The sequence below is a fragment of the Mytilus edulis genome, chromosome 4 (assembly GCF_963676685.1).
Source record: "Mytilus edulis chromosome 4, xbMytEdul2.2, whole genome shotgun sequence".
NCBI lineage: Eukaryota > Metazoa > Mollusca > Bivalvia > Mytilida > Mytilidae > Mytilus > Mytilus edulis.
This window is the reverse complement of record NC_092347.1, coordinates 27664955-27681658: the sequence shown is the minus strand read 5'-3', so window position 1 is coordinate 27681658 and position 16704 is coordinate 27664955. Positions and strand designations below refer to the sequence as shown.

Sequence of the window (16704 nt, the reverse complement as noted above, 5' to 3'; positions counted from 1 at the left end):
ATGGTCCGAGTATGTTAATCCAAGTTGTCTTTAATTTGGTCCGGGTAATCTTGGTACGAGTTGTCTTTGGTCCGAGTTGACGTTATTCCATATTATTAACTGCTACTCTAGTCTGTTGTCAAGGTAAACATCCGACCATCGCCGCGAAAATAATTCTGTGAAGTAGTTGTATATTTTTATCATTACAATGAGTGTCAGAACGTACAACCCATCGGTTCGTGTAGGCAACTGGAATGAAGATATACAGCTAGAAGAGGTAAGAATGTTTTTAAATTTTGTTCATGTGAAAACAGCTGATATTAAAGCACTTTAATGGGATTTAAAACAAAAGTAATGAATGGGTAAGGTTTAGGGGCCTTTTTATAATTTTAAGAGGTTAGGTCACAGTTCGAGTTAGTGTTGGGTTTAAGGGTTAGAATTATGGTAAGGTTTGAGTGAGGGTTAGGTTTATGGGAGGATAAGTTACCAGGTTTGGGTTGAGACTGCTATAACACATGGTGATAGACTGATAATTATTAGTAGCACATCATTCCAATGGATAACAACAATTTTACAAATGATAACATAAACTTTGACATAAAACGCAACAACTTTTAGTCAATACCTTTTGAAAACATGGTTGTTTATGAGGTTTATCCATTTGAAGATATATATACTGTTTTCAGAGGGATCTAATAATTATAGGTCAAAGTATAGCCTTCAACAGAGAGCCCTGGCTCACATGTACACTACAAAGCAAGCTATAAAGAGTCCCAAAATATGAAATGGAAAACAAAAGATCTAATCTAGATAAAAAAAAAAAAAAAAAAAAGCGAAAAACATTTTATGTGAACCACATGAACAAATTGAACAACAGGTTACAAAAAATTGAAAGTTCAATATATTGTAGGACACACTGAAAGATTTTCTAGAAAGGAGAGAAAAGGGTGAACTTCTTTACCAGAAGAGATCACAACTTCAACAGACATTATTTGACAGAGTAAGTATCTACATTTGTACATGTATATATAGCAACAAAAAAAGAGCAAGGATCAATAGAGGTATAAAGGGGCAATTTGTTATATCCAATAACTATGAATTCAGAAATAATTGTATGCATTTATTATTGCCATTTTTTTTTAAATTTCCAAGAATTTTTGACATTTTAGAAAACTAGATGTTATAAGGTTTACACATGTTACAATAGAAGAAAAAAATACAATTGTGAATTAGACAGTTTAACATTAATCTGAAGAAGATGAAATAATACTGTAAAGATCTGTGTTGTCTTAAATGGTATTTTAGAATAAGGGCTACATGTAAAATTGAGAATGGAAATGGGGAATGTGTCAAAGAGACAACAACCCGACCATAGAAAAAACAACAGCAGAAGGTCACTAACAGGTCTTCAATGTAGCGAGACATTCCCGCATCTTTTATTACAATGATCTAATCGAAATGAGATTTTCTAAAGTTTGCTTAATGCTGGTGTTCTAATTATCATCAAATGATGCTATTTGAAAACGATCTCTTTATAAATATGCTCAATGTGAAATTTTCTTTGGGTATTCTAGATTAGTTTATATTTTGTGGATGCCAATTTCCCTGGATTGAAGAAAAACACGGATGGATATTATATGTTTTTTCATCCCAAATTCTGCATACAAATCTTTGGAAAATGTATACTTCTCTGAACATTTAAAATGTGGTCAACTTATACCACTAAATTGGTATATATATGCACTTTACTTTGTAAAAACATCTTATATGTTTTAATTTCAGCTTCAACTCAGTATATCTAGGGATGGATTGGTTCACTTTGGTGATAAAGTAAATCTACGTTGTCCAGGTGCTCGTGACAAAACTAAATTTTTTGCTCATGTTGAACCAAGGGCAGATTGCCAGTTAGCAGTTTCTCCTGCAATACAGAAAATCCTAGAAGCCAAAAAAATAGAGGGACCATGCAATACAGCAGGATCAAAAGAATTGGGTGCAAATCTCAGAAATACATTTGTTATTACCAGGTAAAGTTCAAAATTGATAAAATTTGCCAAATATTTTAGCTTCTTGATTCAGTTATATAAGGAATGACCCATTAGAACATGTGAAATTTTTCATATTATATCTATAGTACTGGAAGGTTGTTGATACTTAGTATTTTAATAAATCTCATTAAAATGGAAGATTGAAGGAATATTTTGAAAAGTTGAAGAAACGATAATATACTAAGCATGTTTATATCATATAGAAATTAGAAATGAACTTAAGATCAGGGGAGGATTTACACTATTGTCATTGTGTCTTAAAGTACAGCTTATACAGTATGATCAGTATATTGATTTATGACTTTTTGCAGTCAAGGGGATGTAGCTATAGGACTTAAACATTTAAAAAAAAAACATATCTTTAATAAGTATAGCTTCAGATATTAAAGAAAGTATCCAGAACTGAAAGACTGTAGCTGTGTCTGGCATACACAATTTTAATTCTGGTATCTAGATACAAGTTTATAAAAAATATTTCACATGTCACAGTTGACCAAGTGGCTGTCAATTTCACCTTTAGTGTCTAAGACAAATTTTTAAAGTACAATCCTAAGTTGTCTCCCCTGTTATATTTCAGTGCTGATGGTACACCATGTGGACAGCCATTAAGATATGGACAGAAGTTTTTCTTGTGTACATTAGATAATGAGGGAGGGAGTGTAAGTATGATATACTGTAAATAGTGGGTCTCATTGGGGTCTAACAAGGTTGGCAAAAAAGCGGTCAATACTAGTATTGACCATGCCAGAGGTAAATACCGGGAAATACTGGCAAATACTGGGAAATACCGGCAAATACTGGTTGGTTGAATTTTGAGTGGTCATTACTATAAAAACGACTATCTACTTGGTCATTTATAATTACTATTAATAATTAATTTATAAAGAAAGTGTTCAAATCATTTTTAATGCTTTTATTTCTAATTCTATTGTAAATTCAAACAGGGATCTACATTGATTAACATGATTAATGTGTACATAATATTATAGTAAAAGATAAAAACTTTTTGTCCCCTCTTCAAATTTACATTTCCAGCATGAAGAAGGTTTTTATCTCACAGTTAAATAGACAGAAAAATATTTATTGTTTAAGGGAGTCTTCATATGTCAATTTTATTACTTTCAACCCATGCACTGTCAACTTTTATTGGAGGCTGTTGTTTTAGTAATCAAATTTTCACACCTAGCAATGCCAGGTGATAGGTAAAAAGACCCATGTAACTTCATTTACCTGTAGTTTGATTTACCTTTAATTTTAATTACCTGTAAAATCTGAAAATTTCAATTGACCAGTATTTGCCAGTATTGACCACTTGGGGAGTATTATCTGGGGCGGTAAATACCGGTAAATACCACTGGTAAATACCGGGGGGTATTTACCGCCCAACCTTGGGGTCTAAGCGTGACAAGGGATTGCCAATTTTTTGTAAGTGCGACTCTTGAAATACAAATTATTGTGCCGTGAAAATAAGAAATGAAGTCTAGCGGGACACGGAAAATTACAAAAAAATGAGAATTGCTGACATACATATAGTGTAAGCGGGATACAGGAATCTGACAAAACAGTAAGCGGGATCCTGGATCAGAACCCTCAATGAGACCCCCTTAATAAAATTGTACAATGATGTACTTTCAATATTTGTCTTAAATTCAATCGGAACTTTTTTTGATACATTTTTGTATGTTCAAACTGTTGTCAATTTAAAGACTGCCTCACTGGTCTCCTGTTAAAGTGCTTGTTGTGAGTGCAGGAGGATATGAGTTTAATCCCTGACCAATTCAAACCAAGATATTGATATTGGTATCAGCTGCTCCTTCACTAAGCTTACAACATTTAAGGATTGACTGTAATATTTGTTCTGTTTATGAAGAAATATCATAAGAAATGATATAACTAGCATTTCCTTTTTGGTCTGTTTTATATAAAGCAAAAGTTTAAAGAAAACTATTTATAATTTATAAGTATCTATGGTCTACTCCAAGAAAACAATATATTAGATAAGAATATGACAGTTTAAAGTCACTGTATATGTGGTTTGATTTGATTTTTCCTTTATTTCAGTTGTTCTTATCAAGTGATAGAGCCACAACTGGCAAATCAGCTCCAAGATCCAGACACCAAGATGTCACATATGTGCCAGAGCCATCCTTCCTAACAGAATTCCAAATCTTACACTTTAATCCACAGTTACGATTAGAATATGAAGGAATCGCTGTGCCTGTGAGTAATCTTTGCTTTTGTATTGAAGAAATCATAGAAAAATTCAAAACTATAGAAAAAAGATAGGTTTTTGTAAATTTTTTGTAACTTTATTTATTCAAAACTTGATAAAGTAGTACATTTGTATAGTTTGATTTAATAAATTGTTTCTAATGTAATTATCAGAATCAGTTCTTGATCAAAGTTAAAAGTCATAAAATATAAATTGCTTTTCATAGAACTGTTTAATTTAACAAAGGAAATAATTGATCTGTCCTTTTTATATACCGGGTATGTTATTGTTATACCATTATCTTATTCTAGTTTTCACATATATTATTGTTATCATTACAGGCCAACACCAAAATAATTTTCAACCACAAATATACTAATCAGAATTTAGCTGTTGAAGAGGATTTTTGTATGAGGTATGTATTTCAATTTTATTGTATAAACATTACAAAACAAGGGAGATAATTTAGGCAGTCTAATAATGTGTTAGAATTTGCATAGAGCATGCATGACATGATAGAATTATTTCAATTCTTAAAAGGAACATCCTTTTTGAAATGACGAAGCAAAAACTTTTAAAAATAACCTATTGTTGCACAATCTTATATGATTGAAACATATAAATTTACTTGAAAATCCAGCATCTGTAGTGAGCTTCAGCTGGCCTCTAAACAAACATGTACTATTTCAATTTTTGTCACATTAAACTATGTAGGAATTTGATGTTTTCAAAGTAATTGGAAATCATAACTTATATGTCAGGGGTATAATAAATGAGCAATACCTCAAGGTATATCTTGTGAAATGAACTAAATTTTTCTATTTATTTAATTGCAGAACTCCATTTGGAACACGAGAGTATGAAATATCATGCAACACCTTCTTAGATTCTCATCGTGCAGATAAAGAAGTCAACCATTGGATGATCATGATGGGTGTGCCTGGTGACGAAATTTATCCAGTTATTAATAACGAAGCCACACAATCTACTACTGCCTCATAGATTGGAAATTTATTTGTTACAATTTGAAGTTATGAATTACAAAACTTTAAATATTGTTAACAGCAATATATATAATGTGTCTAGGAGGAAAAGTTTTGTTTTTGGCAGTGCTGAATTTTTATACATTAATATACAGTAACCAGTATTAGAGATATTATATTAAATGTGATCATGCTTTTCTTAACAGATACAAAAGAAAATTTATTCAGCTGATAGTTGACTGAAGTATTTCTTTTAAGATATACATGTACATATTTTTTAATTGTATTTTAAGTATAGTTTATTACCATTGCAGTTTTTATATAAAGAGATAGCATATTTATATGCAAGGTTTAGCATTATGTGATATTTATGCACAAAGCTTTAATAGTATTAATGGATATTTTTAAACAAAGCTTAGCATTAAGTGATATTTATGAACAAAGCATAGCATTAAGTGATATTTATGAACAAAGCTTAGCATTAAGTGATATTTATGCACAAAGTTTAGCATAATACATGATAATTATGCACGCACAGTAAAAGTACAGGTATTACAAGAGGAATTGTTTTATTTGATAATTCCTAAATAGTATTAATTAAAACAGCATTTTTCTAGCTTTTATATTTGTAAGTTATAAAACCAGTAGCTTTAAATCAAAATATGTATTCCCATGATAGCATCATTACAACAACGAGTAGCATAGTAACGTTTTAAGGTCATATACCTTGTTTTTTTCAAATTTTATCTAGATATATATTTCTGCACACAATATTCAGCATTACACACTATTTATGCATAAACTATAATAGTTTAAGAGCCACCAATTTTTTTCACTGGACATATGATGTATATTGTTTTAACTATAAATGTGGTTTATAGCTTTTATAGTGTTTAAAAATCAAATGATGAATTGCTTTTTCAAATCTTTTGTAATTAGCAACTGCCATCAAAACAACATAATTATGCAAATGTCACTTGAATATCAATAGACATGTATTACAAATATTTAATATTAAATTTTTACATACAATAATTTTCTTATGTTTATTTAACAAAATGCTGGTTGACTTTTAGATTGTCGAAGGTGAACTTTAAGGAAACGGTCGTTGAAGCCATGATTTTTATGTCTGCAAGTGTTTATGCCGTGTGTACATTATAATGAAGGCATTATAAGAGAAAGTTTCATTTGTTTAACTTGTAGATGTGTCTTCTAACTTACAATTACAAGTAACATTACTGGTAATTACAAGTAACACATCAAAGTAATAAGGGTCTGGGGTTATGTGTGTACATGTATTAAAAAAAAAAAAATCTGCTCAAAATTAGTGTTATTTTAGTAACTATGACCTTCACCTTGGATGCAGTGAAAATTAAAGAGGGATCTTCCCCATAAATGTGATCTATAAGTCTAAGATATTTCAATAACCAGTTCAGATGTTTCCTTTCTCTTGCATTGAAGTACATTATGATTGAAACAAGGCAATGATTTCACCAAAACAAAATAACAAACTCTGTATATTTAAATGCTGTAATTAAATTTATTTCAAATTAAGTCTGATTGATATTTTTTTTGTTCCTTTTCTGTTTACATATCTTATTTTCTATTTATTCTGATATGATGTTCCTTTTCTGTCAACATATCTGCTACTTTGTCTCTATTTATTCTGATATGATGTTTGATCCAGTCTCTGTATTCCGACACCCTGGTGTACACATTGGGATATCCTTCTGTCTGACAACCATTGTATCCCCAGGATGTAGCTCCTGCCAGGTACCATACATCTTTCTGACAGGATAATGGACCTCCAGAATCACCCTGTAATTAGCATATAAGTACAAATAAAGATGAAGTAACAAAGATTAAATACTGTTTCAGTTTCATGCATCTACTTCATCGAAAGGTAAAGGTTGAAAGAATTACTATTATGCCACCAAGAATGCATTGCCATCACAAAATATTAGATATAAAAAAGACTTATAACTTCTGTGAGATCAACCTCTATATTCACAGTTACTGAAGAGAACATAAATACATACACTGTCAGAAGTAAGTAGCTAGTGTTCATGAAAGGATACCCCAAACCTTGACTAGATTTTTTTTAAAACCCCATAAAAGGTATTAGTACACAGATATTGTATAAAATTACATCAAGGTTTAGGCCAAAGCGTTCTCAGAGTGATATGAAAGCCTCTCACTTTTTATAATTTCAATATCTCGGTGTGATGTTGAATATTAAAAGTGCGTTTATGAAATAAATTTTAGAAGTGAAAGCTAAAACTCATTCAATAAAAATAAGTCTTAAAACCGTCATTTTGATCTAAACACCATCTGAAAAGTCTGAACAATAAATTATTCAATTGTGTTCAGTCTTTTATTCAATTTACAGAATTGTCCACTGCGGTAAATTTAGTACTGTTAAGAAAAGATGTTTGCAGTCAATTCAGTACTGTTCAATAGCTTTTCAGACAATTGAGTATGTTGCTGTTCGGTATAAGTTTTTTTTAAAACAGCAACTAAACACTCTGATAATAGACTGAACAGATCATAATCGACTGCAAGCGAACTGTGGCTTACATTGCAAGCTCCTTTATCACCATTTCCAACACAGATATGTGTATCCATGATATTACCAGCTCCCCATTTATTGGCACATGTTGGGTTATCCGTTATCGTCTTCTTAAGTTCATGAAGCTTTGTCTCATCTCCAGTATCTACAAGTAGAGAATATATAGTAAATGAAAGAATCAATCCGACCACTCTTATATCTATCTGAGACGATATAAAACATAATAGTATAGTACTTGTATTTGTTTCGGAAACATTGGATTTAATTTGCATATGCATAACCGCAGATTTTCCTTAGTCGTATTTAAGATCCAAAAACTGCACAGACAGTAATATGACTAGAAGGTTTTCCAGTCGACAAAGCTGTGCATATATCTTCAGGTACAATAATATCCATAAGATTAGTAAGATAAGATTATTAGTACTAACCATTTTAAAGGATGAACATGGTGTTCTTCATTAAAGTTAATGGAATTTTGTGACAACAGAGAGGACTGATCATGCATGAAATACATTGTTGAAGTGTATATGAAAGATATGGGAAGAGGGCTGTCAATTGGAAGCGGATAGAGTATACATTAAAACTAATTTTCAAGTGGTGTTTGTCTGCAAAACCGTGAATGGTCCTTATTCATGACTTCAGTTTATATATATAAGATAGTTCATCGATTGTCCGATTTGATGTAACTAAAATAATTCAGGTGTTGTCTGACATTAATGCAGTGTTTAGACCACCAATGCTCTTCAACTTTGTACTTGTTTGGCTTTATACATATTTTGATATGAGCGTCACTGATGAGTCTTATGTAGACGAAACGCGCGTCTGGCGTACTAAATTATAATCCTGGTACCTTTGATAACGAATTAGACCAATGAACAATGTTGTATGCATGGAAACTTCAACTTTAAAAGTAAAATAACGAACTCTAACTTCCTAAGCAAATCCAGTGGGAAAATCAAAAACTTAAACACATCAAACGAATGGATAATAACTGGCATACTCCTGACTTGGTACAGGAAGGGAAAAGCTATAACCATTTTGATGTACATATAATTCATGCGTATTACCCTTTGTATCTCCCCATCCTGAAATCCAGCAATTGTCTTCAGTTGTAAAACTCTCTCCAGCGGAAGGTATACAAGCCGTGCTGATTTCATCAGTGAATTGCACAGGAGTTTCTAGCTTTAACAATGCGATGTCATTAGGGTAGGGTGCATCATTAGAGTAACCTTCATGCTGTAAATATTGTTGAATTTCAGTATTTTTTGCCGTAAATAATATCTTATAGAATCATTTACTATAAATGTTAGTCTGAAGCAAAATGAAACAAGAGAGAGATAATCTAATTTGATAAAATAAATTGAGAACGGAACTTGACAATCGTAACTGTGATGCAAGTTTATCATGTATTGAAATAAATTTGGTGAGTTATTTTGAACAGTTGAAATTATAAACAGTGAAAGATTACCTAAGCCGTATATGGCGCAACTTTTTGGAAATTTGGGTCCTCAATGCTCTTCAACTTTATTATAATTGTTTGACTTTTCTAAGAAGGGGGGGGGGGGGGGGGCAAGGGGTTTAACTGTTATGCTGTTATGGGGTAATTTAATTCTTTGTTATCTGTTATTCTGAAAATATATTTACTGTTAGTTGTTATTGGCTTATTCCTGGTTAGCTGTTATAGGACTATTAATTTTATTGTTATCTGTTATTATGAGATTGTATTTGCTGTTTAGCTGTTATTGAAATTGGAATGTTACAATTTTGACAGCCAATCTTAAGTAGAAATTTAAAAAAATTGAACATTGTGATTTGGATGGATAGTTGTCTCTTTGGCTCTCATACCACATCTTCTTATGTCTATTGGGGTCTTTCCACTGGTGATATGGAGGTCACGTATTTGCAGAAGGATTCCAGTAACATACATCACATAAACATATTTAAAAACAGTCGGGTCCAGGACCATTGCAGACTTCCAGTATACATTTTTTATTCTTTGTAATAAATTCCATTGTCTGTGAACATGTTTTTAGATGTATAATTTTGTACCAAAAAAAAGGTACAAACTATAGTTTGTTTTTTTACTTTCTACACATTTTTCTTACAAATTATAATTTGTGTTTTGACTGAAATTCACTTATAACTTTTACAATAACTTATCATATGGATTTTGTTATAAAAAAAGCATTGATACACCGTATACAATTTTTAATTCAATGACCAAATAATAAACCTTATGTTGTACTGTCACACCACTGTACAAGGTTAGGGAAGGGTTTGGCACCAACTAACATGTTTTACCCGCCACATTCTGTATGTGCCTATCCCAAGTCAGGAGCTTGTAATTCAGAAGTTGTTTTCGTTCATAATTTTGTAGATACATGAGGCTGTTAAATTTCTCGTTTGAATTGTTTTTCGTTTGTCATATTATCAAGGTCTTTTATATCTGACTATGCAGTATTGGTTTGCTCATAGTCGAAGGCGGTATGATGAGCTAAAGTTGTTAACTTCTGTGTCTTTTTGTCTCTTTTGGAGAGATGTCTCATTGGCAATTATATCACACCTCCTTTTATACTTATTTACAAAATACAAAAATAGTATATATGTATCATTTGTTTGAGCATTTGAGTGAAATATTGGCTTTGGGAGTTACACAACATCTTTTGCTTTTAGCATTCACATTTAGAAGTGCTACTCCTCCTCTCTGTATTTACACGAAAGAGAACCTTGACTTTCAATTTTTAAAAGCTTTTTAACAGGTTCACATAGTGAAAAGTGAAGCTCAGGAACTGTTGCTTTACATAAAGATGTGTCTTTAATAGCTTCAATTCAATTTCTTGACAAAATATTCTTTATAAGTAAGTGAATACATATGTCTCTGTTAAGGCCTAGCTAGATCCATACAACCACTTATATAATAAGATCTAATGTATTGGTCGTGGACCGGACTGATTTTAAAATTTCATTTACTGTTATCTGTTATTGTCCCTTTTCAATTCCTTTTTATCTGTTTTAAACCAAATCACTTTACTGTTTTGCTGTTATTGGAACCCCCCTTGCCCTATATGAACTGAGCGTCACTGATCAGTCTTATGTAGGCGAAACGCGGTTCTGGCGTATCAAATTATAAGCCTAGTACCTTTGATAACTATAATGTCTGTTTTCTAAAGAGCTAGACTCGCGGTTTTATGGTGTCTCTATTGAATAAAGAATTAAGTTTTCTATGATTTGTTTTACAGTGTTTCTATTGAATAAAGAATTGAGTTTACCAGGATTTGCTTTACGATGTCTCTATTGAATAAAGAATTAAGTTTGCTATGATTTGCTTTACGGTGTTTCTATTGAATAAAGAATTGAGTTTACCAGGATTTGCTTTGCAACATTGACAGTCACTTCTGGTCCATGTGCAATTGTTCTGTCATGTTCACCTAGGACTACTTTCAGTTCCCTTCTACAAGATGAAAGAGTTTTATTTTAAATTAACCTGTCTCTCATAAATATTAACCAGGGAATGTGTAAATAACAATTTGGAAGAAAAATGCAAAAACTTTATTTAGTAAGCAATTTGTAAAAGTTTATTCAGTAGGTCTCTTTCCAATGCTCTTCAACTTCGTACTTTATTTGGGCTTTTTAACTTTTTTGGATTCGAGCGTCACTGATGAGTCTGGCGTAAAAACAAAATCTAATCCTGGTATCTATGATGAGTTTATTTATCTATTCAATGTAAGATAAACTCACATACCGGTATGCCGAAAATGTAAATTGAAGCAAAAAAACTTTGTAATTCATCATAATAGTTTTATAGTAAAAAAATAAGCACATACTTACCCATCTACTACACAATGAGCAGCAGTCACAACCCATTGTTGATGGACCAGTGATCCTCCACAGAAGTGAAAGTCAGATAGTGTCTGGAGAGATGCTTGCCAGGGCCATTTGTTATGCTCGGCCTCCGAACCATGAACGATTCTTGTACTGGCTTCTTTAGTAACTCCGCATATTGAATCCGGCACTTAAACAATAATTAAATGTCGTTATGTATTTACATAGCTTTTCCAGATAGTTGAAATTGTTTCGTGAATTGTACGAACGCTTCACGAGTAGGTGGACCGCTTTTGGAATATCAATTTCACAGATGATAGCAGATATATTCATAATGTCTTTGGTGGGGCTCGATTCGCTAAGTCTGTACTCTATGGTGTTCTATATTGTGTTTTGTGTACTATAATTGCTTGTATACATGTTTTTTTTCTTTTTTAGCCATGGCGTTTTCAGTTTGTTTTCGACTTGTGAGTTTAGGTGTCCCTTTAAATTGGTATTTTTAACCTCTCTTTGGAATTTCCAACGTAGGATTACAATTAATTTACTAGTATCTTGTTTTGTTCTTGCTCGACTAGTTAGTTCTAATGAAAAGTACAAAAGTACACACATGTCATTTATATACTTTTTTCTATTATTAACGTCACAGATTTTCCCTTTTTAATAGGTTCTGTATTGTAAAGCAGTAGTAATTAATTTTGAAAACCTTTATCGATCTACTTACAAACAGGTGGTAAACAGCATACGAGACCCTCCGTTTCACACACGTACTGTGGACCTGGTTCTGCACCACAATTTGCCTCGTAAAGACAATATCCTCCTGCATCATTGCATGCTGAAAAAATGTTGTAAAACATATAATTGCGCAGTTGTTCAAAATTGTCTTTAAGCTAACACAGTCGTTTAAGTGTCGTTAAGCTAAAACAGTCGTTAAAGTGTCATTAAGCTAACACAGTCGTTAAAGTGTCGTTAAGCTTACACAGTCGTTAAAGTGTCGTTAAGCTAACACAATCGTTTAAGTGTCGTTAATCTAACACACTGTCGTAAAAGTGTCGTTAAGCTAACACAGTCGTTGAAGTGTCGTTGGAGAGTCGTTAAATTTAACAAATTTGTTTACTGTTGTTCGGTGTTTTTTTTAACGAACAGTAATTAAGTTATAGATAATGCATATTTTAAGGGTTTTCTTGTCGTAGAACACACCGAGGGGTGTCAGGATTGATCAAATGAAAGACCGACCGGAGGGAGGTCTTTCTTTGAACAATCCTGACACCCCGAGGTGTGTTCTACGACAAGAAAAACCTTAAAATATGCATTATCTGACTTATATACCGTCAAAATATATTAATTTTATAAAGTTTTGTAAAATTTAGTATCCTATTTTACCGACAACACTAAAGTGGGATATTCCTTTCTAATGCGTTCAGGTTTTAAGTACGCCCTGCGGCTCATTTAGAATGTGAAATAAAACTCACTAAATAATTTAGATATAAACCTTTTAAATAATTATCCATACACAATAAAAAATATTACTGTAACTGCATGAAGTAAGACACAAATGTATTGTTACCATCCGATAACGGTGTATGACAAATACAAGACACATTGTAAGTAATTTATTGTACCACATAGCTTATGGAAAAGGGGAAGGGGTATGTTTTTTTTTCTATTTGTTATGTTATTTATTTTATTAAAAGATAATCTGGATATAAGTATATACCCTCCGCACCTGACCCTTTCGTGAGTTACGTTAATGTTATTCAATAGAATATAAGATTATCTTATTAGTTGATCATTTGATAGAGTAAAAGGTATACGTAAATTTTAAAAAGTTAAGAACTGACACGAAGACGAATATAAATACATGTAGGTCACAGTATGATTTCCTATTCAGTATGTATCGTTCTGAACATGCATGAAATATTTGCCACTGGACGTTAAGCAAGCAACCAAAATCAATCAACCTTTTCAGTTTGACTCAATAAGATTTTCAAAATTTTACACACGAATATGTTAAATCTGGATTTATTTTATGAAAGTCTACATTAAAATTCATCTGACATAAATGATAATGTTTCTTTATTGTAGCGATAAATTAACAAAACTTCACGTTATTTGTTTCTAAAATTAAAATACGGGACTACGATGACGGCTTCTTTTACACCTTTCATCGATTGAACTTTAAAAAAATAAATTTCCAAATCGGCAACAAAAAACTATTAGACGAATAAAGTTTTGAAGTAAATCATAGATTGCATGTTTATCAAGGAAAATAATGACCTCACACAGGTAATTATTTTATGCCTTGGAGCATATATCATTGAAACATGGTATCGTCCGGGTTGGTTCTGAAAAAGAATGACCTGTCGTTCTGAAAGAAAATAACTCCATATAGGTATATAATGTTAAAGAGTCGTTAACTTTAACAACATCTGGGAGGTCGATTAAATTTCCAAGTTATTGTTAAATATGGCCGCCCTCATGCAAGTTCCTGTTCCACCTCACAGAAATGAAAGGCATTTTCGCCGCAAAGATAACCTTTCTTCAAATTTGTCAAATGAGGAATTGAGAGAAAGGTATAGATTTTGAAGAGAAGGAATTATGTTCATATCTAACCTAGTTAGCAATGATGTAAGAAGAAAAACAAATAGAAACCATGCCCTCATAACTTTTTAAGTACGTTATTTGACAAGCGGGATGAGTTTATAAAGTTGCCGTGAATGTTGATGAAACTAGAGGAGACTTTTACCGTCTAAGTGGTTTTCCAAATGTGCTAGGATCAATAGATATCCATGCTAACAAAAACTGAACAAGTCATATTCCTTCTCCGACATCTTAATTGGGTTTTTTTTCGCACAGAAGAAGAATTGACATGATACTGTGTGTGGCCCTTATCATGTAAACAACAATAGATGTCTCATTAGTCAGATTTACAAATATTTGTTTTCTTGAAATAACCATGATGGCTATGAAAATAAAAAAAGTTATGGTATTTGATTGTTTATTGATCCAAGACAATACAGTTAATACAAATTAAAAAAAACGTGTATTGTTGTTAATTCTCTAAAGTCAGTGATACCGAGATATGGAATAATAGAACCGAACGACACGGATTTTTCATTAATATATATATATACTCACATATTGCAACCGGTGTGGTTGTCGCTCCAGGAAACCAACCTCCACCACCATCTCCGGGTAGTCCCCCAGGATAGCTACCATCACCACCAGGTAGTCCCCCAGGTCCCCCAGGATAGCTACCATCGCCAGTTCCACTTGTTCCGTCATCAGGGAACCAGTTCTTACCCGACGCTATCGGCCAATTACTGAATTTCACAGACCCTGTTGACGTAGTTTAATTAAAGGTATGAAAGAGGATGATGAATTACAACATATGCAACTTACTGCTTTTACAAAACTCGTAAAGGACAGCATACAGACACCCAGACGGTTATATTGGGTTATATATCTTGTTGATTGCTGTTTCACATCTAAAAGTCTTTTCAGAGTATATAGTGGTAGATTCACTTATACTTGCTCGACATTCGTTTATATATACACAAATATTTATCAAAGATACCAGGATTATAATTTAATACGCCAGACGCGCGTTTCGTCTACATATAAGACTCATATCAAAATAATTATAAAGCCAAACAAGTAAAAGTTTGTAGAGCATTGAGGACCCAAAATTCTAAAAAGTGGTGCCAAATACGGCTAGTAATTTATTCCTGTGAGACACATATAAAGTAATGATTAGCAGATTAGTACATACATTTTGAAGATACAGAAACAGTTCGTAATTACAGTCTTTAACCAGGATCGTCATATGATAAATGTTGTGATGATTATACTGTAGAAACAATACCCTGTCCTCTTTTGAGAATTGTATAATGATATCAATAAAGTATGTAATCGAATGATCTTCAATACGAGCAATTATTTCTACGGAAATGATTGTTTGCGTTAAAAACTCATTAAATTATACTTTTTTATTATCATTTTTTTTTTTTTAAATAAATGATTAAGATATGTAAGGCATATATCACACTATCGAGAGGTTTCGAACACGCATATATTTTGCAGATGATAATGATTTTAAATCATGTCAATTATAGAGTTGAAATAGTTGGTGAGAAGCAGTTATAGAAATTATCAATCATTACTCTTACTTTTTTGTCTCCATTTCGGTACCGAGGCAGCGTCTGTATAAATGAAAGCACAAACTATCAATACAAGTGCCTTCATCTTGAGAGAAGAGTTGCATAGAAACCTGCCGAAAATTCTCATTATTTATAGTAATTTCGTACTCAATCCACTTCAACACAATCAAGCAATTTTATTTTATCGTCTATTGTTTTATTTTATTGCTCATCATTAGAGATCATTTGATGAAATTGGACTCCTGTTTATGTTTGTTTTATGGTTGATAAATCTACAAAAAGTAAGGTCAATTAACTTTACATTGTTTGTTTTCTCAGTAGGACTACTGGTGTCACATTATATAAGAATACACCATATATTACACTTAACGGGTTAAAGTTTATTTTATATTTAACCTTATAATTACTTTGTTTTCCCTCTGAAAGATTATACGTTTAACCGAATAGTCACGCACATTTGTTTGTCCTCAAATAATTCGAAATCCGAATCAGCATCACCTGTATCGAAACACACGTAGACACATGTCATGATGAAAGGCAATTACGATGGATATAAAATAACGATATGTTTATCTTTCATTTAGAATATGAATGCCTTTCGGTTTGGCGTCTGTTTGTTTTTTTTCTTACTCCGCTTTATTCTCCTGAATGTCATGTATTTGCTAAGAAATTTATTGGCTGTTCTGCTCATAGTCTTTTCCCCATTTTCTTCCTCCAATATTTGTATATTTATTTTTATAACAGCGTGTGGAAATACTTCCTGAATATTTAAAGTACAAGCTAGTAATTATTATTTGGTCTAACACGATCATTGTGATCTTAACATCATTTGGAAATTCTTAACAGTCATGTTCAGTCTCTCGATCAATTTTCAGACTCATTCACTGCAGTATATTACGTATTGTTCAGACAATTCGCTTCCCGTCAATTCAGTATG

The 16704-nt window shown here is 32.2% G+C and overlaps 2 protein-coding genes across 2 annotated transcripts; one reads left to right on the top strand and one right to left on the bottom strand.

Moving 5' to 3' along the window:
* LOC139521820 (cilia- and flagella-associated protein 161-like) lies at positions 1-6254 on the top strand. Its single transcript, XM_071315463.1, has 7 exons — positions 1-256; positions 890-979; positions 1762-2003; positions 2602-2683; positions 4086-4244; positions 4578-4651; positions 5073-6254. Exons 1-7 carry the CDS (start codon positions 188-190, stop codon positions 5236-5238), a joined length of 882 nt encoding a protein of 293 aa, XP_071171564.1. The 5' UTR covers positions 1-187; the 3' UTR covers positions 5239-6254.
* Positions 6255-6737: 483 nt separating this feature from the next.
* Positions 6738-15899, bottom strand: LOC139521818 (chymotrypsin-like protease CTRL-1). The gene is made up of 8 exons (XM_071315460.1): positions 15777-15899; positions 14746-14946; positions 12332-12442; positions 11617-11800; positions 11152-11239; positions 8856-9024; positions 7797-7933; positions 6738-7037 (listed from the first exon to the last, which is right to left on the bottom strand). The coding sequence occupies exons 1-8, from the start codon at positions 15892-15894 to the stop codon at positions 6816-6818; spliced, it is 1230 nt and encodes a 409-aa protein (XP_071171561.1). The 5' UTR covers positions 15895-15899; the 3' UTR covers positions 6738-6815.
* Between the last annotated feature and the right edge of the window lie 805 nt (positions 15900-16704).

Bases quoted from the DNA above. Each gene is read 5' to 3' on its own strand.
- LOC139521818 (XM_071315460.1), bottom strand. From the start codon at position 15,894: ATGAGAATTTTCGGCAGGTTTCTATGCAACTCTTCTCTCAAGATGAAG. The intron at 12,443-14,745 runs GTGAGTATATAT...ACATTTTTTCAG, and splicing joins AACCACACCGGTTGCAATAT to CATGCAATGATGCAGGAGGA. The intron at 7,934-8,855 runs GTAATACGCATG...CTCTACTTGTAG, and splicing joins AGGATGGGGAGATACAAAGG to ATACTGGAGATGAGACAAAG.
- LOC139521820 (XM_071315463.1), top strand. From the start codon at position 188: ATGAGTGTCAGAACGTACAACCCATCGGTTCGTGTAGGCAACTGGAAT. The intron at 2,004-2,601 runs GTAAAGTTCAAA...GTTATATTTCAG, and splicing joins AATACATTTGTTATTACCAG to TGCTGATGGTACACCATGTG. The intron at 4,245-4,577 runs GTGAGTAATCTT...TTATCATTACAG, and splicing joins ATGAAGGAATCGCTGTGCCT to GCCAACACCAAAATAATTTT.